A 27659-nucleotide genomic window follows, 5' to 3' on the forward strand; every position below is an offset into this window, starting at 1 on the left:
ATCTAAAAACCAAAGATGACACCTATCCAAATCTATATATTGTTCAGTCATTAGTCATTCATTATCCTAACTTTCTGGGAAGAATATCTTCCAATAAGAAGGCTTTACTAAGGCTCATTGTATATTATTTATCGTATATTTTTCTTAAAGTCTTCTTGTTATGGAAGATAAAACAGGAGAAAATAACCCTAAAAAATGGAAATTTCACATTTTACTATTATATCAGTAAACAAAGATATTTTGACTGTGAACAAAGATCTATCTAATTTCCCTGTTTGTTTTTTCTGTCTCTGTTCTCTCTCTCTTGCTCTCTCTCTTTCTCTCTCCATGTATATATTTATGTTACTCTATTTAATTATCTGTCTGTCCACCCATCAATCCAAAAATTCTATTTTCTAGATTGCCTCAAAGTTATAGGTACTCAGAGGGATACACACACACCCTTGAGAATTAGTAAACATAGTTTCATTTCATGATTGAAAATAATAAGTATTAAAATAATTTAGGTAATTGGGGCACCTGGATGGCTCAGTCAGTTAAGTGTTCGACTCTTGATTTCGGCTCAAGTCATGATCTCATAGTTTGTGAGTTCGAGCCCTACATTGGTGTCTGTGCTGACAGTGTGGAGCCTGCTTGGGACTCTCTCTCTCTCCCTCTGTCTCTGCCCCTCCCCTGGTCGTTCTCTCTCTCTCTTTCAAAATAAATAAACATTAAAAAATAATTTAGGTAATAATAACTATAAATGATATCTATGGTAGAATGAACGCTGGCCTGGGAATCAGTAAACCTGGAGTCTAGTCCTGGATCTTTCTCTTGGGCAAGTTACTTCCCCCTTCTGGACCTCTGTAAAATGAGACAATCAGAGTACTTGGCTTCTAAGGTTGATGATGGATGATTTAATGAAGATCCCTGAACCAATCTCCCTATAGGCTTCAGTGGGTAAAGGTGAACAAGTACATTTACACTTTTCTTTTCAAGAAGATATTTTGTCAAATAGTAGACTGATGCCCATCTGGTGATTTCCACCTCCTTTTCTCCTCCTCCCTTCCCAGGGAGGTCATTTCTTAATTCAAGGGTGGCTAGCATGTACACTGGTTTATTTATTCTGACAATGAGATCTGGCTGCCATCTAGAGTGGCCTACCTCTAGTTGGTGCTAATGCTTATTTAGAATAACATGGCTAATATTGATCCTCAGGATACTGAAACAGCCCTAAATTAGGAGTCAGAAGACCCATGCTCTGGGCCTTTTTGCCACTGACTTGAGGTTATCACTTAATATCCTCGGGTCCTTGTCTGTAGAAGCAAAGTTTGGCCAAAGTCCCACCAGCTCTAATGTGTGAGTCCACAAGAGTGAACCCACTGCATTGTATTTGTTGAAGGTGCTGGGCCTGCCGCCAACCCACTTCATTCAGACAGCCTCCAGGAGACAGACATTTTTTGGTAAGTCCCCAGGTCTAAATCTCTTTCTCCCATTGTGATGATGAGCTTTTACAGACCTTGAAGATATCTTCCATACTCTAAACCCCATTTAGTTCTCTTCCCATGGCTCCATCCCAAAGGGCAAGCTGTGATTGGGAGTTTCTGTTAGAAAAGTAAAAAGATGCTGAGAAGTGGTACCAGAAAGCATGATGGAGATAGGATGGGGCAGTCACATTGCAAAGGAGATCTTGGCATAAAAATAGCCAGGTTCCTGTTCAGAAAATCTATCAGCAGATCTTGAAAACTTGAAATATTATAATTATGTCATCTCCTGTAAATTCTCCTTATGTCTGCAAGCAGTTTCCCCTTTCACACTATGTACTGTTCAGGGAAATCAAAGAGCAGAAGCTTCTTTTCCAGAAGAGTGGGAAATTTCTTTGTTATATAAATAATGGAGCATTTCTTTCCTGCTGAAATTCTCTTAAATCCCCATATCTTTACTATGGCAGGATCATTGAGACTTGGCTATGAAATGGGTAAATAAAGGTTGTCAGAACAGTTTGGCTGTGGGTATGTTGTGGCTTGCCAGTTATGTGGAGGACATCTGCCTAATTGTTGGAATTAAGCCTCATCAATGGCCCCATGCTGTTTCCAGGCTCTGGATTTTCTGACCTTCTGCCTTTCTATTTGATTGGTGCTGTACAATGTGGACAGGTAGATCAATGATCTACCTCAGGTCCAACTGAGGCAGGGTTTCCAGGGCACTATGCACCACAAAGATGAACTCAATCCCATATCTAAAATCCTTTTACAGAATCACAAGAACCTAAGGGATTCTTATGAAAAAAAAAAAAAAAAAAAAAAAGAAAACCATAGTGAAATGGAAGTTCAGCCACATGGAGCGAAGCCAGATGTGAGGGAAAAGGGACTCCACAACTAGGGGCTCTGCGCCATCTGGAATGACATTTCTGACCAGCCATTCTTGTCAGGTCAATTTACAGGCTTATATTGGCTGTGGAATCTCCATCACTCTTAGCCATCTCACATCTTATTTCCACCCAAGAGGGCCCCTCAAAAATTTGGGGGGAAATCCTCTACTTTCTTTAACTTGCCCCATCAACAAAAGAGTTAAAGATACCCTAATGGGGGATCCTTCTGGACTAAAATGTTTTAGTCATGTTAGTGATAAGTCAGTATACACTGGTTCAATCATGTGGGGGGTTAAAATGTAGTCTCCATCTGCACAATTTGGTAAAAAACCACTGCCACAGCTACAGGCTCCCTGGCCCCTTTTCCAGGACTCATTGGACTCTATGATCCAGAAACTAAAATTTTAAGGCCTGGCAAGCAGACCTCATGATCTTGTTTCAGTGCCAAAGATGTCATCCTTTCTGATTGGTCAGTCCCATGCCATTCCAATGGTTAAATCTTTGAGATTTCACCTTGTAGTCAGAGCTTTGAAGACCTTCCCTTTGGGCATGATCAGTGTCCTGGTTGCTTTAGAACAGTGCCCATGCACTAACACTTCTTCTAGAGCAGTCTGATGGCTAGGTAGGAAGATCTGGCTGGCTTGTTTGTATAACTTATACATAGAGCAATGGAATTGGTCTTTTAACCCCAAATATATTTTTCCTATCCACCATCTTTAATTCAGCCTTTTGGATTTCAAAGGATTTAGGGGAAGAAAAGTAGGGATATTGGTGTTCTCTGTGGCTAGATAAGACATTGTGGGAAGGCTCACGTCTTAAGCCCATAACACTGAAGTCAAAATTATAGTGGGGGGCACTAAAAGGAAAGTAATATAAGGCATGGTAAGAGGGTCTGGTTCATAGAGTACTGATTTTTACCATCAGCATTGAGGCTTTAAAATAATGATGTGTTTTTGGTGGCAACATCCACATATCTTCACTTCCTGCATAAGAAAGGGCTTTATTGGGAGCTGCATCCTCTTCAGTGTTTCCCAAACTTTATCTGATTATAAGAATCAGAGCTGGGGAGGAGAGCCTGGGTGGCTCAGTCCATTGAGCATCTGACTCTTGATTTCTGCTCAGATCATGATCTCATGGTTCATGAGATTGAGCCCCACATGGGGCACTGTGCTGACAGCATGGGGTCTGCTTGGGATTCTCTCTTCCCTCTCTCTGTGTGTCCCCTTACACCCTAAAAATAAACTTAAAAAAGAAAAGAATCAGTTAGGAACTTGGCAAAATGCTAATTCCCATTATCTTCCTATATAACCTATGATATAGCAGATTTGAGGTGGAACTCAAGAGTCAGTTTCTAACAGCTCTTTGTGATTCTTATGATAAGGTAAGTTGGAGAAACAATATGTTCACCTCAATTCTTGGCTCTCCCTTGCCCATATTTGGGCTGCCAAAAGCTCCTCAAACCCCAGCAACCTGTAGTTTATATGTTTGATTAGCAGAAAGTGATGTTGCCTCAAGGGTAGTAAGCTACTTAGATGCTCTAGGCTGCAAAAAGGAGATGGAGATAATAATTAAATATTGGGGAGTGTCAGAGCAATGAGAAAAACTTGAACAAGAAAAACAATTACATACTGACAACTTCATGAGCTGTTATTTTTATAAGCCTGTGAGCCTGATTCTTCGGTCATTTGTAAAAAGAGAAATATAAGATCAAATGGGAGTACTAGTGCCGCAGTAAAAAGGGAAATGGGGTTTGAACAAAGGAAATGGGGTTTATATGAGTTCACAAGACCTATATACCCTGTGCAATGTCCCCAATTTATTTTTATGTCTGTAGATACACATGCCCACGTATGTGTATATACACATTTGTGGTTTCTTCTAGGAATTCAGTATGAGCATATGTTCTTTTTGAGGACCCACAAATTGTATTGATTACAAAAGTAATAGAAGGGCTTCACTATACACCTTCCAGAATGCCCATCATGTGAACCCCACTGAGTTTTTGTGAGAATTCAGTTTAGTATGCAAAGTGTATGTATCTGTTCATGTCCATCCTTACGCAGATTTACAAGGTATGAGCAAAAGTGGTCTTTTCTGAACATGCACACCAGAGTAAAGATATCCAGATGAGTGACCTCACTTTCAAAGCACTGCACAGAGCATTTTAGAGAAACCTCTGGAGATGTTTTCAGGGCTTCTTTTCAGGCATGACAAATACCTTTGGTAAGGGTTTTAATCAGTGAAAAATGACTGAAGAAAAGTGACTTCCAGACTGTGTCTTAAGCAACAAACCAAGTTTGGTGATTCCAATTTATGGACAAAATTTTGATGTGACTATAGAAAGTAATGAGATTTATTTGCTTGTGTGGCTTGTAAATGAGTTCTGAAAGCAGATGATTCTCCTACAATAACTTTCTTGTTATACTTTAGGCATATCCCAAATTCTCATTTTATTGGGCTAGTGAGAAAGGAGAGAGGGCATAGAAAATCCAAGAATAGACAACATCTTTTTCTGTTCAGAGCTGATGTTTTTGTCACTTTAGATTTATTATTATTATATTATCATTATCATTATTATTTTACCTTGGTTAATGTTAAACCATTTAAGTCATTTGATTTGGGGAGGAGGGGGCGGGAAGGAGGCTCAGAACATACTGGATAGTAGGGAGTATTGTTTATAAAGGTTAATTGCATTCACTGGATAATCTACATGTGGTTCTTTCCATCTGACTGAGACTGAGGGCATGTTCGTGTGTATGGGAGGGGTATGGTATAGGACTGAGATAGAGCTGCAAAGACCATTCCAAGAAGCAGCATGGTTGAGTAAAAAGCTGTGATGTGACCAATGGATATTAACACCTGGAACTAAACACAGAATGTTGTATCTCCAAAGATTCCAAAGGTTTTCCTAAAAATATGACCAACAACAGGGGGAGAAAAAGATACCCAGATTCCAAGGATCTCACGATGGTGCTGAAAACCTACGATGCCAGCTTCTTGGACTTTCTCAGAAGATGTTTGGTGTGAGTTTGTCATGGTGTCTTTGCCTCTAGGTGTCCTCTTAAACACTGTACTTTCCCACTCATTTGCTGGTGAAAGTCTGGGACTGGGACACAGTTATAAAAATAATAATAAATACTGACCATAGAGCTTGAAGTCTATATAATGCTTTCCCTCATCAGACTGCTCTCTTCCCTTCCTGTGTGATTAGCAAGTAGATGATTTGCTTAATTTTGAGATGTGGAGTCTGAGCTCAAACAGTGACTTGTCCTGGATTACAGTGTGTGGGTAGAACTTGCCTTCTTGGCCTCAAACTGCCAGACAGCAAGGTGAAGGCAGGTTCTGAATAGCTTTTGCTTCATGAACTGAAGTCAACTTCCTCTATGTTGTAACTGTTTACATACATACCCAGTGTATGTCTCTGGTTCCCTCCCTATTTCCCTAGGAAATAAAGCCTAAATCCTCTTTGTATTAAGGAATTAGGCAAGGGGTTATCTATAAACCATTTATTTTGTACAGCTTTTACAAACCTATATGCTTATTTTGACTCTGAGAAATTAGGTTCTGTACTTCAGTCAAGTCACAGTGAAAAAAAGACCAGTAAAAAAAGCACTCAGAGCAGTGCCTAATTTAGAAGGTGTTTAGAACATGTTAGCTCTTGTCATTATTTTAAAAGAGGTTTTGCAAGTGTGTTTCCACTGAATGGCAAATAGATTAGCTGCATGATATTTGATAAGTCATTGTCTCTCTGTGGGCTTCAGTTTCCTTTTCTGTATAATACGGGTGTTCCTAAGGTGCCTTCTAGTTATATCAGTCCTATAAGTGTTTAGCATTTTTAGAGACCATAGGTCTATGGCCTCTCATTCTTCTAGTGGGATGGAGTAGTTTTAGCAAAATACTCTTCTGGCATTTGTGCACTAGCTCAGCGGATAAGCCGTCAAGTACTTCTGAAGGTTGAGGGTCATGCTACTCATCTGTAGAATGGAGATAGAGAAGGATCCTGTACTCCATCATTATCTCCATGTCACCACCCACCGCCAGCTTCTTGCTGATGCTATAAAATGAATGTGCTTTAACAAATGACAAAAACTCACTACTGAGACTGAGGTGAATTATCCATAAACCCCAGCCATCCAGAACACAGCTCAGAACCAAGAAAGAAATTATTTTCTTTTTTAGAGCAAAGGGCTGGCTGTTCACAACTTGCAAGGAGCAGTCACGCTAATGGGCCCATTATCTGATCATTCCTTTTTCTTTCCCTTCTTCTTCTTCTTCTTCTTTTTACTAATTAGCAAATTTTTGGAATGAGAGACTAGAAGTTTTGAGTCAAATTTAAGAGAGGTAAATGTAAAGTCCTGTGGGGAGTTGTAGCTTAACAGCAGTTCATTTGAAAAAGAACTGGGAGATTGAGTTGTTTATGAGCGTGATAAGTCTACAATATTAATGCCATCTACCTGCAGTTAAAAGCTATCCCCAGCGTGGTGGACACCAGTAAGACAATAGGTGGAATTTCCTATGCAGGAAGGTGGCAACCATATCATATGAGCAACACTTAGTAGCAATGTAAATGTTTTCGGATAGTTGGAGGATTGTAACATAAAATACAGGTGGGTTGTCCCATTCTCTATACAGTGGCCCCCCCTTACCCACGGTTTCACTTTCCATGGTTTCAGTTACTCACAGTCAACCGTGGTCCAGAAGCAGATGATCCTCCTTCTGACATCTCGTCAGAAGGTCATTGGTAGCCTAGCACTACATCACACTGCCTGTGTCATTCACCTCACTTCATCCCATCACATATGCATTTTATCATCTCACATCATAAGAAGGGTGAGTAAGACACTAGAAGATGTTTTGAGAGGAAGAGACCACATTCACATAATTTTTCTTATAGTATATTATTATACTTATTCTATTTTATTATTAGTTATTGTTGTGAATCTCTTACTGTGCCTAATTTATAAATTTTTATCATAGGTATGTGTATAGGAAAACACATAGTATATACAGATGTTTGTGCTGTCCAGTTTCACGCATCCACTGGGGGTGGAATGTATTACCCCATGGAGAAGGGGGGGACTACTGTAATGTTAGTAGGTAGAATTAGAACCTGGGTCTTTTATTAGTGTGCAAGTTCCTGGGAAGTGTAAATTTAGGCTCAATTAAAATGAAGAATTTTTAAAGAATTAGTTTTATCAATACTGGAATAGCTAATTATGTGAGTAAGTGCCTTGTCACTAAAAATACTCAAGAATAGCAAGATGAACCCATAACCAGCAAAGAAATTGAATCAGTTATCAAAAATCTCCCAACAGATAAGAGTCCAGGACCAGATGGCTTCCCAGGGGAGTTCTACCAGACATTTAAAGCAGAGATAATACCTATCCTTCTCAAGCTATTCCAAACAATAGAAAGGGAAGGAAAACATCCAGACTCATTCTATGAAGGCAGTATTATTTTGATCCCTAAACCAGACAGAGACCCAGTAAAAAAAGAGAACTACAGGCCAATATCCCTGATGAATATGGATGCAAAAATTCTCAATAAGATACTAGCAAATCGAATTCAACAGCATATAAAAAGAATTATTCACCATGATCAAGTGGGATTCATTCCTGGGATGCAGGGCTGGTTCAACATTCACAAATCAATCAACGTGATACATCACATTAATAAAAGAAAAGATAAGAACCATATGATCCTGTCAATTGATGCAGAAAAAGCATTTGACAAAATTCAGCATCCTTTCTTAATAAAAACCTTGAGAAAGTTGGGATAGAAGGAACATACTTAAACATCACAAAAGCCATTTATGAAAAGCCCACAGCTAACATCATCCTCAATGGTGAAAAACTGAGAGCTTTTTCCCTGAGATCAGGAACACGACAGGGATGTCCACTCTCATCGCTGTTGTTTAACATAGTGTTGGAAGTTCTAGCATCAGCAATCAGACAACAAAAGGAAATCAAAGGCATCAAAACTGGCAAAGATGAAGTCAAGCTTTCACTTTTTGCAGATGACATGATATTATACATGGAAAATCCGATAGACTCCACCAAGTCTGCTAGAACTGATACATGAATTCAGCAAAGTTGCAGGGTACAAAATCAATGTACAGAAATCAGTTGAATTCTTATACACTAATAATGAAGAAACAGAAAGACAAATAAAGAAACTGATCCCAGTTCCATCCATGTTGCTACAAAAGGCCATATTTAGAGCCAAAGCATTAGAGACTGTTAAAAACTGAGAACAAACTGAGGGTTGATGGGGGGTGGGAGGGAGGGCAGGGTGGGTGATGGGTATTGAGGAGGGCACCTTTTGGGATGAGCACTGGGTGTTGTATGGAAACCAATTTGACAGTAAATTTCATATATTAAAAAATAAAAAAAATAAAAAAATAAAAAAAAAAAACAAAAAACAAACAAAAAAAAAAATAAAAAAAATAAATAAATAAAAAAAAAAAAAAAAAAAAGAAACTGATCCCATTCACAATTGCATCAAGAGCATAAAATACCTAGGAATAAATCTAACCAAAAATGTAAAATCTGTATGCTGAAAACTATAGAAAGCTTATGAAGGACATTGAAGATGTAAAGAAGTGGAAAAAACATCCCGTGCTCATGGGTTGGAAGAATAAATATTGTTAAAATGTCAATACTACCCAAAGCTATCTACACATTCAATGCAATCCCAATCAAAATTGCACCAGCATTCTTCTCGAAACTAGAACAAGCAATCCTAAAATTCACATGGAACCACAAAAGGCCCCAAATAGCCAAAGTAATTTTGAAGAAGAAGGCCAAAGCAGGAGGCATCACAATCCCAGACTTTAGCCTCTACTACGAAGTTGTCATCATCAAGACAGCATGTTATTGGCACAAAAACAGACACATAGACCAATGGAATAGAATAGAAACCCCAGAACTAGACCCACAAAAGTATGGCCAACTAATCTTTGACAAATCAGGAAAGAATATCCAATGGGAAAAAGACAGTCTCTTTAACAAATGGTGCTGGGAAAACTGGACAGCAACATGCAGAAGAATGAAACTAGACCACTTTCTTATACCATTCACAAAAATAAACTCAAAATGGATAAAGGACCTGAATGTGAGACGAAACCATCAAAACCCTAGAGGAGAAAGCAGGAAAAGACCTCTCTGACTTCAGCCACAGCAATTTCTTACTTGACACATCCCCAAAGGCAAGGGAATTAAAAGCAAAAATGAACTATTGGGACCTCATGAAGATAAAAAGCTTCTGTACTGCAAAGGAAACAATCAACAAAACTAAAAGGCAACCAACGGAATGGGAAAAGATATTTGCAAATGACATATCGGACAAAGGGCTAGTATCCAAAATCTATAAAGAGCTCATCAAACTCCACACCTGAAAAACAAATAATCCAGTGAAGAAATGGGCAGAAAACATGAATAGACACTTCTCTAAAGAAGGCATCCAGATGGCCAACAGGCTCATGAAAAGATGCTCAACGTCACTCCTCATCAGGGAAATACAAATCAAAACCACACTCAGATATCACCTCACGCCAGTCAGAGTGGCCAGAATGAACAAATCAGGAGACTAGATGCTGGAGAGGATGTGGAGAAATGGGAACCCTTTTGCACTGTTGGTGGGAATGCAAACTGGTGCAGCCACTCTGGAAAACAGTGTGGAGGTTCCTCAAAAAATTAAAAATAGACCTACCCTATGACCCAGCAATAGCACTGCTAGGAATTTACCCAAGGGACACAGGAGTACTGATGCATAGGGGCATTTGTACCCCAATGTTTATAGCAGCACTCTCAACAATAGCCAAATTATGGAAAGAGCCTAAATGTCCATCAACTGATGAATGGATAAAGAAATTGTGGTTTATGTACACAATGGAGTACTACATAGCAATGAGAAAGAATGAAATATGGCCCTTTGTAGCAACGTGGATGGAACTGGAGAGTGTGATGCTAAGTGAAATAAGCCATACAGAGAAAGACAGATACCATATGTGTTCACTCTTATGTGGATCCTGAGAAACTTAACAGAAACCCATGGGGGAGGGGAAGGAAAAAAAAAAGAGGTTAGAGTGGGAGAGAGCCAAAGTATGAGAGACTCTAAAATCTGAGAATAAACTGAGGGTTGATGGAGGGTGGGAGGGAGGGGAGGGTAGGTGAGGGCATTGAAGATGGCATCTTTTGGGATGAGCGCTGGGTGTTGTATGGAAACCAATTTGACAATAAATTTCATATATTTAAAAAAATAAAGACAAGAATATTATAGCTAAAAAAAAAGAATAGCAAGATGATTCTGTGTTGAAGTTTCTGTCAGATGCCTTGTCACTGCATTGGAGGTTTGACTAGATTATACCCAAATCTCCTTATAAGCTTAATATTCTAGCATTCTATAATGTTCTGTGTGATATAATTGAAGTCCCAAGTTTTGGGAATTGAAATTAACCATGTCTTTGTTTTGATCTTAGTTTACTGAACCCTAAATCCCAAGTGGTTAAGATTTTCTATAATATAATATTTCTTTTGAGGGAATTTCCAGGAACTCTGGAAGATTTGGGCTCTCATATGTTCCCTGGTTTGTCATGCAAATTTCCTAAAAAGATTATTTTCATAGTTTCCAGGTACTTTATATGTTGTTATCTTTGATATCTTTGATATCTATGATATCTTTGAAGTATAACGCAGCTTAGATTGGTTAAGAATGAACTATTTTTATTATACCTTATTGAGGTCGTCAGGGTCTTTTTAAATGTTTTCAACATTAGAAAGGGAAGCAAAACAATAACCCATGCTGGGCTTTGTTGGTGTATAGATGGGAACCTTCTCTTCGCATGACCCCTGACCAGGCCCTCAAGCATGCTTGGATCCATGAGCCACGGAATTTCAAACCACGGTCCAGGCCCCAGACCCTGAGGAAACCCAGTCTCTGTTTCCCCTCTGAGGCTTGGAAGGAAAAGGTTCAAGGGCATCATCCCTTGGGCAAAAAAGGTACAGTCAGTCCTCTTCCTATAGTCCAGGGATTGGGTACCCCTGGAGGATTGTATGTCAATTTCTCTGACCTCCACCTTGGATAATTATTCTGACTACATCACCAGGAGCCTGCCATTTCTCACTTTTGAGTATAACCTCTTTCAGGAGTCTTGCTTCTAGCTGGATTTGCCCCCTTTTTTGCCCTGTTATCATTAGGATTTTCCATTTTTCTCTGTCTTCAATTCTTTTCTTGTCCTTTCCTTTTCTTTCACTGTGTCCTCCTCTGGCTTGCCTATAATTAGCTTTTGAATTTTTATCAGACTGATTATGGCATTAGGCAGATATCTTTTATATGCAATATAGCCTCATGGTTATGTACATCATCCCTGGGGTCAGGTTGCCTGGGATTAATTCTGGTTCTACCATTTACCAGGTGTAGGCCCTTGGGCAATTTAGTTAACTTCCCTGTGTCTCAGTTTCTTCATTTATGAGAATGAGAATAATGCCTATTCTCTATGGTTGTGAAAAGGCTCAAAGAAATTAATAAATGTAAAGTGCTTAGAATAATGCCTGACACAGAGAATGCTCTTTACAAATGAATTGTTTTTGTATCATTACTACCAGGATTTTCCCAAAGTGATTTATGGTCTAATAGAATATAATTCACATTTGAACACTTGTTCCTTCTGTCTTCTCTCTCCTTTGGCAGAGGTGACCATCAAAGAAGAGACCATAGACAAAATAAAAGGTGGCACCACTAAGCAGGTTCAGAATTCAGGTGATCAGCAGGGCATTCTCCAGCACACATCTGAAGTTGTCCAGTTGCCTCAGCTAACAGAAGCTTCCAGAAAGCCAGAGGCAGTTGTTGGACCAGAGGAGTCCAAAACCTCCCCAGGGCATCGAAGTAAAAACTCCTCATCCAAAAACATGAATATTTTACCACCTATTGTATGACCTTTGCTGAAGGTGTGTCCTGTTCCTTTCCACCAAGGATTTTTATTAGAGACAGCACTTATATTGTACAATATTACAGAGATTGTTGTTTTTTAATGCATAAAGGTTTTTTTTTTTAAAAAAAAAACTATTCATATGGCTAGTTAAGCATGATTCCTATTATGAGAGATGGGGGAGAATGTCCTTGCACCTACACTCCCTTCTTATGCCCTCAGATAAAACAATGTATGTGTGGGGTGGGGGTGGGGGGGGAGGGGTAAGTATTCAATGGTATAGTATCACTAATAGAACTCTAAATAAAAGAATTTTTTTTCTTTTCCCCACAAGACAGCCAACCTGTTAGGACTCTTATTTGAAAATGAAAATGAAAAACTAGTTTGAATTCAGCTATTAACTAGTTTAAGCAACAAAGGACATCTATTGGCTTATGTAATTGGGGAATCAGGAGGTGTAACTAAGTGTAGTTTCAGGCACAGCAGAATCTAAAAGTTCAGACAAGGTCATAGGGCTCAGACTCCCTCATCGACAAGCTCTGCCAAGATGTTAAAGTAACCACCGTTATCCAGTAAAAAGATGCAGTGCTGGCAGGAAAATCTCAGAAATTATTGGATTTGAACCAAGCACTATGTCTGAGATATTGGGATCCTGTGGTTGGCCAGCCTGGGTCACAAGCCTATACTGTGATGGTGGTAGCACCATGACTGATGCCTCTCTTGGACTGTGGAGTAGGGGACAGAATATTTCCCAAAGGAAGGGAAGTCGAGTAAATAACAGGATATGTTCATTCATCCAGCATCCTCAAAATCTAATCAGGTTCTTTTGGTTTACTAGTCCTTATCTACATGAATACATAATCTCTATATGATTGTAATTATAGAACAGATACAATTTTACAAGAAACTTCTTAAGATCATAACCTCATAAACAACATAGAAAATATACCTGACTTTATAGTTTTCCTTTTAATCACTGTGTCATATTCCATGAAGGGAGACACCTTTTACCCAGGAAAGGTGAAACAGAATGAGAATAGCAGAGGGTCAAAAGGAAATAGGAAAGATAAATATTCCAGGGGTTGACAGAATTGAGTAGAGCCCCCAAGAGATGGAATTAATACAGAAATTAGGAACCAAAGGAGAAAGTTTCTAGCAAGATCAAAAATATAAAATTTCACAGAAAGTTGAGGGTAAGAACAGAAAATGCCTTAGGTGGGAGAAATGTCCTAACAGGTGACTTGTCCCAGGTCCTATAGCCAGAAAAGTATAGACATGGCAATAGAACTCAGGTCTTCTGGACCTTTTTTGACACCAACTATGAATAAAATTGAGGAAGACCATTGTTCTACAGAGATAGGAGAAGAAGCCAAGTCCTCCATATCATAATGAGAATGATTCAGGTTGAATAGAAGATACTTTATGATTTGCATGATTATAAAGGCTAAATAGTCTTATTCTTAGGGAACATTTTAAGGCCAGAGATCTGCAAGTTGTAGCACAGACAGGATACATAGAAACACCTTAGCAGGCCTCTCAGTCCAGCACTATTTTTCTTCTTGTTATCCATCTGATTATTTTTTAATTCCTGAAATTTCTTGACCTTATTGTCGATTGGATCCCAAGGAAACCAAACACCTGGAGTCCTTCCATTGTAATTTTTTTAATTTTGTGTCCTTGCTTGCATGGACGGGAAAATCTGCAAAATCCAGTGACTAGCATAAGATGACGTGTCTTTGATGTGAGTGGTATGATAGGGCTCTGTAAGGATATGGAGAGGAGAGCTGTGGAAGTAAGAAGGGATGGGGAGAAGGGAAAGCAGTGGGTGGGCGCCGATCACAGGTTCACCATCAGCCAGTCCAGCAGCTGCAGCCGTGTAACATTTCCCACCGCCTCGTCCAGCTGTCGCTCCTTCTCGTAGCGCAGCACCGACTGCAGGACCTCACCTACACTACGTCCTTTGTCCACAGCAGCAGCCGAGAGCTGAAGTAGCTGTGGAAAGGAAAGAAAGCAGTAGTGTAAGGACAGAGCATCCCAGGGCAGACCAGAAAGGGCCTGACAAGGCTAGAACAAAGAGGCTGGGCAGAACTTGGAAAACTTCGGAAGAAGGGGCTCCAATTAGATGCTGAGAAGACTTCCATAATTGGAAAGAAGAGATGTTAGCATCCACCTGTACATCATATGGAAAGTACGATCTCCCACCAAGACTAAATCTTGCTTCCTCCAGTAGGTATTTGGTCAAGAGTGATCTTGTTTTCTAAGACTTTTAAAGTTCTTAAGCTCACTGTAATATCATAAAACAGTCTTCCACCATTGTCCTAAGACCGACAAGGGCAGGGGTGAAATAACCAGAGGACAGACGGACATGTTGCTTTCCATGCCCCACAGAACAGAGAGCCTAGAATGCTAGAGCACAAGAGCAACTCAGAGATCCATTCAACCCTCATGAAGACATGGCTCAGAGAGGTGGTGAGACTTGTCAGTAATACAGTGCTAGAAATTAGCAGAAGCAACATGCATATCCAGATCTCTGAACCCCCTGTTCCTCTCTCTTTCCAAGCTCGAAATGAGAAAAATTAGCCAAAGCAATAATTCTGACCATATGAACACAGTACATCACCATTCATCTAAAGTAACCAGAGTTTTGGGCACCTGGGTGGCTCAGTTGGTTAAGCGTCTGACTCTTGGTTTCGGTTCAGGTCATGATCTCACACGGCTTCTTCATGGGTTCGAGCCCTGAATTGGGTTCTGTGCTGGGAGGGTGGTGCTTGCTTGGGATTCTCTCTCTGCCCCTCCCCCACTTGCACTGTTTCTGTCAAATAAAAACAACCAGATTTTTATTTTGTGTATTCTGCATCTGACTCTCTGAGAAAGAGTTAAAAGGAAAATAAATAGGCCAAGTATCAGGAGCTTTTCCAAAGGGGGAAATTTCCATGAGAGAGAATAAAGTAACATATGGATATTCTTAAAACAAATGGAAGGACCAAGTCAACAAAGAGAAGATATAATTTTAGAACTAAAAACATAAAATCCAAATGAAAACTTGTCAGATGGGCTAAATTGAATGAAGATGAGAGAGAAAAGTTAGTTAACTTAAATTAAAGATGGATTCATAGAAATAAACCACATTGAACAACATAAGAAATTGATTAAACTTTCTTCAATAAAACCTCTTTGAAAAAAATAAAGTGAGCTCAGGGACCTGTGGAATAATGCCAAAGGCCTTGCTTTTATGTCATTAGAGTTCCAAGAGAGGAATAAAGAGTTTGCAGAAAATATGCTGCAAGAAATAATGGATGAAAGTTTCCCCAACTTGCCAAGAGATATAACTGACAAATTCAAAAAGCTCAGTGAGCCTAAAATAAGATAAACCCAATGAAATTCACTTTAGGACCTGTCAAAATCAAATTGCTGAAAATTAAAGAAAAATCTGAAAGCAGTCAGAGAAAATGCTGCATTATTTTTAAAAGAATAATTCAAATGACAGCATATTTTGGTCAAAAACCAAAAATGTCAGAAGGAAATGGCACAACACTTTTAAGCACTAAAAAGAACTGCCAAATCGGAATCCTGTATCAAAAATTATACATCAGGAATAAGGTCAAAAAATGTTTATTTATTTATTTGAGAGAGACAGAGTGCCCACAAGCCAGGGAGGGGCAGAGAGAAAGGGAGGGAGAGAGAGAGAGAATCCCAAGCAGGCTCCATGCTGGCAGGGTAAAGCCTGATGTGGGGCTTGATCCCACGAACTGTGAGATCATGACCTGTGCTGACAGCTGAGCCTGGAGCCTGCTTTGGTTCTGTGTCTCGCTCTCTCTCTGCCCCTCCCCTGCTTGCACTCTGTCTCTCTTTCTCAAAAATAAATAAAACATTTTTTAAGTCATGGCCAGAAATTGTGTTCTAATTCTTCAGGCAAAAGGAAAATTATGTCAGAAGGAAACTGGGAACATCAGGAATGAATGATGAACAACAGAAACAGTAAAAATCTCAATAATAAATTTTCTCTGTTCTTTAAAATACTGGCATACCTTAAAGATATTGTGGGTTCAGTTCAAGACCACCATAATAAAGTGATATCACACTTTATATAAAGTGAGTCAATTTTTTTATCACAATAAAGTGAGTCAAACCAAAAAAATATAATAGTATGTTTACACTATTGTTTACACTATACTAATAGTTACACTATATGTTTACACTATACTAATAGTATAATAGTGCATATAATAGTATGTTTACACTATTAAGTGTGCAACAGCATATGTCCAGAAAACAATGTACATAATTAAAAAATACTTTATTGCTAAAAAATGTCAACCATTATTTGAGTTTTCAGTGAATTTTTATCACTGATTACAGATCATCATAAAAAATATAATAGTGAAAAAGTTTGAAATATTTTGAGAATTACCCAAATGAGACACAGACACACAGAGTGAGCAAATACTGCTGGGAAAATGGCACCAACAGACTTGCCAGATATAGGGTTGCTACAAACCTTTGAATTTGTGAAAAATGCAATACCTGCAAAGCACAACAAAGTGAGGCACAATAAAATGAGGTGTGACTTTATTTTTTATAATTGAAAGCAAAAATAACATTGTCTAAGGATTTTTCTAATATATGTAGATTACATTAAATAACTACAACGTAAGGGAGAAGGTAATGAGACCTATAAAGTAGTAAGATTTCTACACCACAGTTTAAGTGGCAACTATTGATTCTACATAGACTCTAAAAAGTATGTATATTGTAATCCTTAGGGAAACTACTTGAAAAACAACACAGAGATATAGTCAAAAACACAATAAATTAAAACAGAATACTAAAAAAAAAATTAAATAATCCAAAAGGTGGCAACAAATGGGGGAAAAGGAGGTAAATTAGAACAGTTGACCCAAATCCAAACATATCAATAATTAGGCTAAATGTAAATGATGTAAACATACCAACTGTCAGAATGGATTAAAAAAAAACATGACTAGACTATATATTACCTACAAAAAAAAAAAAAAAAACCTCTTCAAATGATATAGGTAAGTTAAAAGTAAAAATATTGAAAAAAATGTATCATTGAAACATCAACTGAAAAAAAGTTAGAACCTCAACATTTATGGACAAGTGATTGTTTAAAAAGGGGAAAGATAATTCATAAGGGCCAGCTCTCCATTTGTCTTTTCAACAAATGATACTGAGACAACTCATATCCACATGCAACAGGTGAATTTCGATGCCTTCCTCATATTATACACAAAAATGAACTCAATGTGGATCACAGACCAAAATATAAGAGCTGAAATTATCAAAGAAAACAAAGGAGAAAATCTTCATGGCTGGGTTAGGTCAGGGTTTCTCAATCTGGTCCTATTTACGTGATGGGCCAGGTAATTCTGTGTTGTGGGCTGTACTGTGCATTCTAGGATGTTTAGCAGCATCCCTGGCCTCTTCCACTAGACCCAAGTAGCAACTCCCTCTCAGCTGGTGACACAACAAAATATATCTCTAGACACTGCCAAATGTCCCCTGGGGGCAAAACTGCTTCCAGTTGAGAACCACTGGGGTAGGCAAGAATTTATTAGATATAACATCAAAAAGCACAAGCAATATGTTTTCACTCTTATGTGGATCCTGAGAAACTTAACAGAAGACCATGGAGGAGGGGAAGGAAAAAAAAAGTTAGAGAGGGAGGGAGTCAAACCATAAGAGACTCTTAAAAACTGAGAATAAACTGAGGGTTGATAGGGGGTGGGAGGGAGGGGAAAGTGGGTGATGGGCATTGAGGAGGGCACCTTTTGGGATGAGCACTGGGTGTTGTATGGAAACCAATTTGACAATAAATTTCTATTAAAAAACACAAGCAATAAAGGGAAAAAATAAATTAGATCTTATAATTGAAAACTTTTGCTCTTCAAAAGACTCCATTGAGTAAGAAGACAAACTGTAGACTGAGAGAAAATATGTGCAAATCATTTATATCTGATAAAGGACTTGGATCCAGAATATATAAGGAATTCTTGTAACTTGGTTAAGAAGAAACCAACCCAGTCAAAATATAGGCAAAAGAGGAGCACCTTGGTGGCTCAGTTGGTTAAGTGTCCGACTTCAGCTCAGGTTATGATCTCATGGTTCATGAGTTCAAGCCCTGCATCAGGCTCTGCGCTGACAGCTCAGAGCCTGCTTAGAATCCTCTGTCTCCCTCTCTCTCTGCCCCTCCCCTGCCTGTGCTCTCTAAAATAAATAAACATTAACAAAAATATATGGGTAAAAGATTCGCGCAGACAACTCACCAAAAATATATATGAATGGTTAATTAGCACATAAAATGATGTTTAACATTTTTAGTCACTTCAATGTATGTCTATCAAATTAAATCTACAGTGAAATACCATTATAACAACTATAACAAAAAAATAATGTTGACAAAAATATGGAGAAACTGAAACCCACATACACTGCTGGTGGGAATGTAAAATGGTACAGCTATCTTGGAAAACAGTTTGGAAGTTTCTTAAGAATCATGCTAACCATAACATGTAGCAATCCCACTGCTTGTTACCCAAGAGAAATGAGAACATGTGTCCACACAAAGACTTGTATGTGAGTATTCATAATAGCATTATTCATAATAGCAAAAAAGTGAAAATAATCCAAATTTCCAGTAGCTAATGAATGGATAAACAAAATGCATTATATATCCATTTCATGAAATTCAGCAATAAAGAAAAATGAACTACTGATACATACTACAACATGGAAAAACCTCAAAAATATGCTTAGTGTGTGTAGTCTTTTACAGATGTAAAAGACTGCATATTTTATGGCTCCATTATAGAAAATGAAAGAAAGGTAAACCTATGATGATGGAAAACATAAATGGTTACATGTGGCTGGGGGACAGAAACAGAAATGTACCCTAGAAAGTTCTGAGATAGAGAAGTAAGGAGTTCCTAGACTTACCAGATATTAAAACACATTACTGAATAGCAGTAATTAAAACAGTATGCTAGTAAAATACTAGGAATGGACAATTCAATGTAACAGAACAGAAAATTCAAGAAAAGAACCAACAACCTGTAGCACCTAGAAAAAAATAAGAGCTTGCATTCCTACCTCATACCTTATATACAAATGAATTGAAAATGGATCAAAGTCTTAAATATTTTTAAAAATCATAAAAGTACTAGAAGAAAACATTGGTAATTTTTGTTAACATCCTGTAGTGAGCATGTTTTCTAAAATATGACATGAAACTTAGAAACAAAATTTTAAAATGCCTTATATTTGACTACATAAACATTTAAAAAATTTTATATGGCAAAACAAACTAAAACAAAACAAAAACACCAATCAAAAGACAAGTGACAAAAAATGTATTTAATATCATAAAGGCTAATTTTCTTGCATATATAAAACTCTTATAGGTCAATAAGAAAGAGAGTAGCAACCCAGTAGAAAAATGGGCAGAGGTTATGAACAAAATTCATCCATGAAAAAGGAAATTCAAGTGGCTCTCAAACTTTTCTAATAAGAAAGGTGCAAAACAAGGCAACATTTGGCACTTACTAATCGGTTAAAGCATGGGAAATGGGCACTCTCATATTGTTTTAATAGGAGTGCAAATTGGTACAAGCTCTATAGAAGGCAATTTGGAAATATATATCTAATATACAAATACATTTCTCTGAGACATCTTGAAATTCTTTTCCTAGGTATTTAGCACATACAGATACATTTGAATCTGTATGTTTAGCATTATTTTTGGACAAAATATTAGCAACTGAAATGTCCATATATAGGAGAGTGGTTAAATATCCTTATACAATAATATATAGCCAGTAAGAAAAATGTGGCAGGTAATATGTTGTGGAAGAGAATATATATATAGACTTAAGGAAAAGATATATACCTATAAGCATTTGCTTGTATATGCATATGTATTTCTGGAAGGATAAAGAAGAAATTAATCAGAAACGTTTTCTCCAGGGAGGGCAATGGGTTGGGAGATAAGGATAGAAAAAATCCTTAATTTCACTGTGCCTTTTGTGCCTTTGGATGTAGTACTATATACATATTATCTATTCAAATATGGATACAAATTTGTTTAAAGAAATTGGGTTCATGGGCATCACAGTGTTACAGCATTAGCATGGAGTATTTCCATATCTCCCCTTCTGCCAAAAAAAAAAATCTCAAATAATTTTCAGGTAGTTTCTTTGATGTATACTTCATACAACTGTTACTAAAAATATACTGATATTCAATGCAAACCTACTTATTAGTTGAGATTTGGACATGCTGTTGCCCATCCTTTCCATTCTTTCCCTTTAATAAAATAGATGATCATCTTTATCTTTACACTGGGCAAAGATGTATGTATGTGTGTATGTGTTTGTGTGTATAAGAGGAATGCAAGTATGTTGCTTCATTTTAATTAAGTATATTACAGACATTCTAATTCAAAATAATATAAAACCAGAATGTGTTATGTATGTTATATATAATGGGTTTGACTTACAATATGGCTATAGAACAAAAGCATTTCACATATCATACACATGAAACCTACGCTCCTTTTTAGATTTTTTTCTTCAGTCTAAAGCTTTTGTGAATATAGGCCCCTCTACTAATTGTTGTGTATCAAAATAGTTGTCTTTTACAGACTGGAAAAACTGTAAAGAGACAGAACCTGCCAAGAACTCTTAGGGATATATCTAGGATTGGAACCCCATGTTATATCCTCTAGCCCAAACTTAAATGTACACACATATGGCCTGGGGATTTTGCTAAAATTGAGTTTCTAATTCAGTAGGGCAAGAATATAGCCTGAGATTCTGTACTTATAACAAGCTCCCAGGTGATGCCAGTGCTGTTGGTCCATAGACACACTTTAGTTCCAAGTTTATAAATCACAGAGTTTCTTATATAGTATAGCCTCTTCTGTATGTTGTACAATCCTGTGCCTTTTCAGCAATCAGATAAACAAAGTAACCCAGTTACAAGGGTTACCAATACCACTTATTCTTCCACATCCTCTGGTTTCTATGAGGATGAATTATTTTTATAAATAATTCCAACCTCTTGTGCCATGCTTACTACTTACTTGGTGCTATTCTATTTCTCTCAATTGAAATGAAATTATCAAAAGCCCTAAGTGTGTGGTGTGTGTATGTGTATATGTGTGGTAGGGATGGTCTCTATTCCTTAATTCCTCTACATTACCATGAAGCAGCAACTTGAATAAGTATTCATGCTTTCCAGCCTCAAAATTTGATTTCAGGGAAGGATTCCAGATAACAGCATGAAAAGATCCTGAACTCACCTCTTCCCACAAACACAACAAATCTACAGCTACATATGGAATAAGTCCCTCTGAAAAGGACCCAAAAGCTAGCTGAACAGTGCTTCCACAAGAGAATATAGAAGGACCACATCAAGATGGGTAGGAGAGGCAGTTAGACATGGTCTAGCAAGAAAATGCACAATGAGCTACACTCAGGAGGAGTCTCATAATATGAAGCTTGTCCCTGAGAAGTGAGGGGTTTGTGCCCCATATCAGACACCCAACCCTAATGAACTGTGCTAGAGAAGTAAGCTCTTAACATACCTGGCCTTAAAAACCAACAGTGTTTACTCCCAGGAGAACCAAATGGCTATAGGGAATGAAAAATATGCTCTTAAATGGTTTGTATACAAACCCACTCATCCTGGAACATAGCACAAAAGCAACAGTTTGAAAGGCTCCTAGACTTTATGCAAAGGAGACTCATTTCTTAATATTAAAGCATCTGCCACAGAAGCAGAAACCTACTGGGACTCTCAGGATGAAGGCAGGTGCTATTTTTGTGTTTTCCTTCTGCCTTGTTGGTGCCAATACTGGCAGATATCATTTTCACACCACCCACAGGCCTGCTAGCTCCAGTGAGAGCACCCTGTTCCTGCACACTGCAGCCATGGCTCACCATGCCACAGCCAATGGATAGGCACAAACCACAAAAGGGATGCTCTTTGAGCACCTGGATCTGGGGGCCAAGGGGAATTGCATTTCTGGGCCCTATGGGTCTGCAACAAAGAGACAGTCCTTGGCAGGCTACCACCCCATGGCACCGCACAGACAGCAGACTGAAACACATCTTCAGTCTTCATGTGAAAAAGGCCTTGCCACAGTTTGTTGATATCTCTTAAAAAGGAGCTTGAGCACATGTCTAAATACATGAATTTTGCAACTATTGCCCAGGAAGACCTCCAGATCTCCTGGTCTGGAAGTCTTCAGGGATTACAACTGTGGGTATATTTACATACCTTAAAAGTTGCTGCCTGAGGATCTGGCTTACAATTAACCTGAAACTAGGCAATGTCTGAGATCCCTCCCTTTGGAACACTGACAGATGTGGGCACACCCTCAACAACTGGGACCTATTAAGAACAATCCAAGTGAGGTTCCAGTCCACATGGTGGTGAAATAGGGGAACCCGAAGTTCCCTCATCCCTCAAGCACAGCAGTGTTGAGGCCAGAGGACTTGGAACTCCAAGAGTACAGGCTGCGGAGTGGCAGAGACATCTCCAAGAGCCCACGGGGACAACTTGGCAGACCATAGGTATGTGATTGCAAACTGGGAGAGATAAAATGGGTGGCATAGGAACAGAGGGGAGGGATCCCCTTCTGTGAAGAGACAAAAGGAAGAGAGAGGCTGTGGAAGTGTAGGATTGTATTTGGACAAGAGAAAATCACGGACCAGGGAATGGACAAAATGGAGAAAGAATCAACTTCTAATTGCAGGGCTTTCTCTGGACTGGGGCCAGCTGCCCTGTTCATGCACCTGGGGAGGAGGGGAGCCAGTCCCAGGCTTGGTAACTAGCTCAGAGGTGCAGTCTGCAGTCAGAGAAAGCAATTCCCTCCCTTGAGTGCTGTGGGAAGAAGGCACAGAGACATTCCAAGGACAAAAGACCCTGCAGGTGCCCGCCAACCAGAGGCCTTTGTTGGCTGGCTGGGTGGAGTGGCACTACCCTGGAACTGGGGCATGCAGAGTGGGATCCTTTAAGACACTGGGGTTTGAATCCAAGCCGAGCACCTGGGAGGTACAGGAGACTGCGGACTGGAACAAAACAGCCTGCTCACACACATGTGGCACTGTGAGGAGCCAGAGGCCCTTTGTTGGCTGGCTGGCTGGAGTACTACTTCCCTGAAACCAGGGTGTGCAGAGCAAGATCCTTTAAGACATTGGGGTTTGAATCCCAGCTGAGCACCTGGGGGGCACAGGAGACTGTGGAGCAGAACAAACTGGCCTGCTCATGCCTGCATGGCACTGTAAAGATGGTCTGAACAGAGTGGTTTGGGACACCCAGTCTGGGGAGGAGAGAATGGGGTTTTGCCATTTTTCTCCCCATCACCAACAAGGTGGGATTTCAGGGAATGGACAAGGGGCCCACAGTGGAGGTGGGACATGCCTATGCCACACCACACCCATCCATGACTGGTAACTGTGTACCCACCAGAGCAAGATTGACCCTGACTGAACCAGACGGCCCCTCGTCCAGATTAGGGCAGCCACTGGTCCCAAGGGTTATGTCAATGAACAAATCAAAGCACACCTGGTGGAAGGTCCAAACCACCACTACAAGTAGGGAGATAAAGCAACCAGAGTCACAACAACAGCTAACATGTAACACACTCCAAAAACACCTCCTGAAGGGCCAGGCCCTGGACATCACATGACCCCTTTTTAATATAGTAGTGCTTGCAGGTACAGGACACATAACAAGCTACTAAAACACATAAGGGACAGAAAACTAGCCAAAATAATGAAACAGAAGAATTCTGAAAAGAAATTCCAGGAAGAAATGACAGCTAGAGAATTGCTTAAAACAGACAAAAACAATATATCTGATCAAGAATTTAGAATAATAGCCATAAGAATAATCACTGGTTTTGAAAAAAACATAGAAGACAGCAGAGAATCTATTGCTGCAGAGATCAAGGAACTAAAAAACAGTCACAATGAATTAAGAAATGTTGTAAATAAGGTGCAAAACAAATAAGGTGCAAAATAAACTAGATTCAGTGACAGCAAGGATAGAAGAAGCAGAGGGGAGAATATGTGAAGCAGAAGATAAAATTATGGAAAATGATGAAGCTGAGAAAAAGAGATAAGAAAGTACTAGACCATGAGGGGAAAATTAGAGAACTAAGTAGTTCAATGAAACATAATAATATCTGTATCATAGGAGTGCCAAAAGAAGAAGAAGAGAGAGAAAGGGGAAGAAGGTTTATTGAACAAATTATGGCTGAGAACTTCCCTAATCTGGGGAAGGGAGCAGACATCCAAATCCAGGAGGCACAGACAACTCCCTTCAGATTTAACAGGAATAGGTCTTCTCCACAGCATATCATAATGCAACTGGAAAAATACAAAGATAAAGAGAGAATTCTGAAAGCAGCTAGGGACAAACGGGTCTTAACCTACAAGGGTAGACACATCAAGGGTAGTAGCAGACCTGTCCACTAAAACTCGGCAGAAGGGAGTGGAAGGAAATATTCAATGTGCTGAATAGGAAAAATATGCAGCCAATAATCCTTTATCCAGCAAGACTGTCATTCAGAATAGAAGGAAAGATAAAGGATTTCCCAGACAAACAAAAACTAAAGGAGTTTATGACCACTAAACCAGCCCTACAAGAGATCCTAAGGGAGACCTTGTGAGTGGAATGCTGCAAAGACTACAAAGGACCAGAGACACCACCACAAGCATGAAACCTACAGATAATACAATGACATTAAATCCGTATCTTTCAATAATAATGCTGAATGTAAATAGACTAAATGCTCTAATCAAAAGACATAGGGTATCAGAATGGATAAAAAACCAAGATCCATCTATATGCTGTCTACAGGAGACCCGTTTTAGACCTGACGACACCTTCAGATTGAAAGTGAGGGGATGGAGAACCATCTATCATGCTATTGGAAGTCAAAAGAAAGCTGGAGTAGCCATATTTGTATCAGACAAACTAGATTCTAAACTAAAGGTTGTAACAAGATATGAAGAAGGGGATTATATCATAATTACAGGGTCTATCCATCAAGAAGAGCTAACAATTATAAATTTTTATGCCCCCAACTTGGAGACTTCCAAATATATAAATCAATTAATCACAAATATAAACAATCTTTTTGATAAGAATCTGGTAACTGCAGGTGGCTTTAATACTCCACTTAGAGCAATGGACAGATCATCTAGGCAGAAAATCAATAAAGAAACAATGGCCCTGAATGATACACTGGACCAGATGGACTTGACAGATATACTCAGAACTTTTCATCCAAAAGCTGCAGAATACACATTCTTCTCAAGTGCACATGGAACATTCTCCAAGATAGATCACATACTGGGTCACAAAACAGCCCTCAAAAAATATAAAAGAATTGAGATCACACTGTGCATATTTTCAGATCACAATGCTATGAAACTTGAGATCAACCACAAGAAAAAAATTTGGAAAATCTCCAAATGCATGGAGGTTAAAGAACGTCCTACAAAGAATGAATGGGTCAACCAGGCAATTAGAGAAGAAATTTAAAAATATATGGAAGCAAATTAAAATGAAAACACAACAATCCAAACCCTTTGGGATGCAGCAAAGGAGTCCTAAGAAGAAAATACATTGCAATCCAGGCCTATCACAAGAAACAATAAAAATCCTAAATATAAAATATAACTTCACACCTAAAGGAACTAGAAGCAGAACAGCAAATAAACTCCAAGGCCAGTAGAAGAAGAAGAGAAATAATAAAGATTAGAGCAGAAATAAACAATATAGAAACCCCCCCCCCAAAAAAAACCAACCCAACCAGTAGAACAGATAAATGAATCTAAGAGCTGTTTTTTTGAAAAAATAAAGTTGATAAATCCCTAGCCAGACTTCTCAAAAAGAAAACAGAGAGGATCCAAATAGATAAAATCACAAATGAAAAAGGACAGATCACAACCAACACCACAGAAATACAAACAATTATTAAAGAATACTATGAAAAATTATATGCCAACAAACTGGAAAACCTGGAAGAAATGGACAAATTCCTAGACACCCACACGCTACCAAAACTCAAACAGGGAGAAATAGAAAATTCGAACAGACCCATAACCATCCAAGGAATTGAATCAGTTATCAAAAATCTCCCAACAAATAAGAGACCTGGGCCAGATGGCTTCCCAGGGGAATTCTACCAGACATTTAAAACAGAGTTAATACCGATCTTCTCAAGCTGTTCCAAAAAACAGAAATGGAAGGAAAGCTTCCAGACTCATTCTATGAAACCAGCATTACCTTGATTCCCAAACTAGACAGAGACTCCACAAAAAGGGAGAGTTACAGGCCAATATTCCTGATGAACACAGATGCAAAAATTCTCAACAAGATACTAGCAAATTGAATTCAAGTATATTAAAAGAATTATTCACCATGATCAAGTGGGATTCATTCCTGGGTTGCAAGGTTGGTTCAATATTTGCAAATCAATCAATGTGTACAGCACGTTAATAGAAGAAAGGATAATAACCATATGATCCTGTCAATAGATGCAGAAAAAGCATTTGACAAAATAAAGCATCCTTTCTTAATAAAAACCTTCAAGAAAACTGGGATAGAAGGAACATACCTTAACATCATAAAAGACATATATGAAAAGTCCACAGGTAATATCATCCTCAATGGGGAAAAACTGAGAGCTTTCCCTCTGAGATCAGGAACATGGCAGGGATGTCCACTCTCACCACTGTTGTTTAACATAGTGTTGGAAGTCCTAGCTTCAGCAATCGGATGACAAAATAAAAGCCATCCAAATTGGCAAAGAAGTCAAATTTTCACTTTTTGCAGATGACATAATACTCTACATGGAAAACCCAAGACTCCACCAAAAAGCCACTAGAACTGATACATGAACTCAGCAAAGTTGCAGGATACAAAAATCAATGCACAGAAATCGGTTGCATTTCTATACGTCAATAATGAAGCAACAGAAAACCAAGAAATTGATCCCATTTACAATGCACTAAGAAACATAAAATAACAAGGAATAAACCTAACCAAAGATGTAAAATATCTGTATGCTGAAAACTATAGAAAACTTATGAAAGAAATTGAAGAAGACACAAAGAAATGGAAAAACATTCCATGCTTATGGATTGGAAGAACAAATATTATTAAAATGTCAAGGGGCACCTGGGGGGCTCAGTCGGTTAAGTGGCTGACTTCGGCTCAGGTCATGATCTCGCGGTCCGTGAGTTCAAGCCCCGCGTCGGGCTCTGTGCTGATAGCTCAGAGCCTGGAGCCTGTTTCAGATTCTGTGTCTCCCTCTCTCTGACCCTCCCCCATTCATGCTCTGTC

At 38.8% G+C, this 27659-nt stretch overlaps 2 protein-coding genes across 8 annotated transcripts in view; one reads left to right on the forward strand and one right to left on the reverse strand.

Moving 5' to 3' along the window:
* Window positions 1-12358, forward strand: part of DYRK4 (dual specificity tyrosine phosphorylation regulated kinase 4) — a 52458-nt gene extending 40100 nt beyond the window's left edge. For 4 of the 5 annotated variants that reach the window (XM_042945565.1, XM_042945566.1, XM_042945567.1 and 1 more), the window contains 4 exons: window positions 1382-1442; window positions 5244-5373; window positions 11174-11349; window positions 12041-12358. In XM_042945565.1, coding sequence (XP_042801499.1) covers window positions 1382-1442; window positions 5244-5373; window positions 11174-11349; window positions 12041-12285 — 612 coding nt within the window. In that variant the 3' untranslated portion in view covers window positions 12286-12358. Of the gene's footprint in view, window positions 1-1381; window positions 1443-5243; window positions 5374-7023; window positions 7181-11173; window positions 11350-12040 lie in introns of those variants that run through there. The other variant, XM_042945570.1, reaches the window with a different exon arrangement.
* A 1563-nt stretch (window positions 12359-13921) lies between these two features.
* The window catches only part of AKAP3 (A-kinase anchoring protein 3), a 50191-nt gene continuing 36453 nt past the window's right edge, over window positions 13922-27659 (reverse strand). For all 3 annotated transcript variants that reach the window (XM_042945573.1, XM_042945571.1, XM_042945572.1), the window contains exon 6: window positions 13922-14270. In XM_042945573.1, the coding sequence (XP_042801507.1) occupies window positions 14115-14270 (156 nt within the window). In that variant the 3' untranslated portion in view covers window positions 13922-14114. The remainder of the gene's footprint in view (window positions 14271-27659) is intronic.

The sequence above is a fragment of the Panthera leo genome, chromosome B4, assembly GCF_018350215.1.
Source record: "Panthera leo isolate Ple1 chromosome B4, P.leo_Ple1_pat1.1, whole genome shotgun sequence".
Lineage (NCBI taxonomy): Eukaryota > Metazoa > Chordata > Mammalia > Carnivora > Felidae > Panthera > Panthera leo.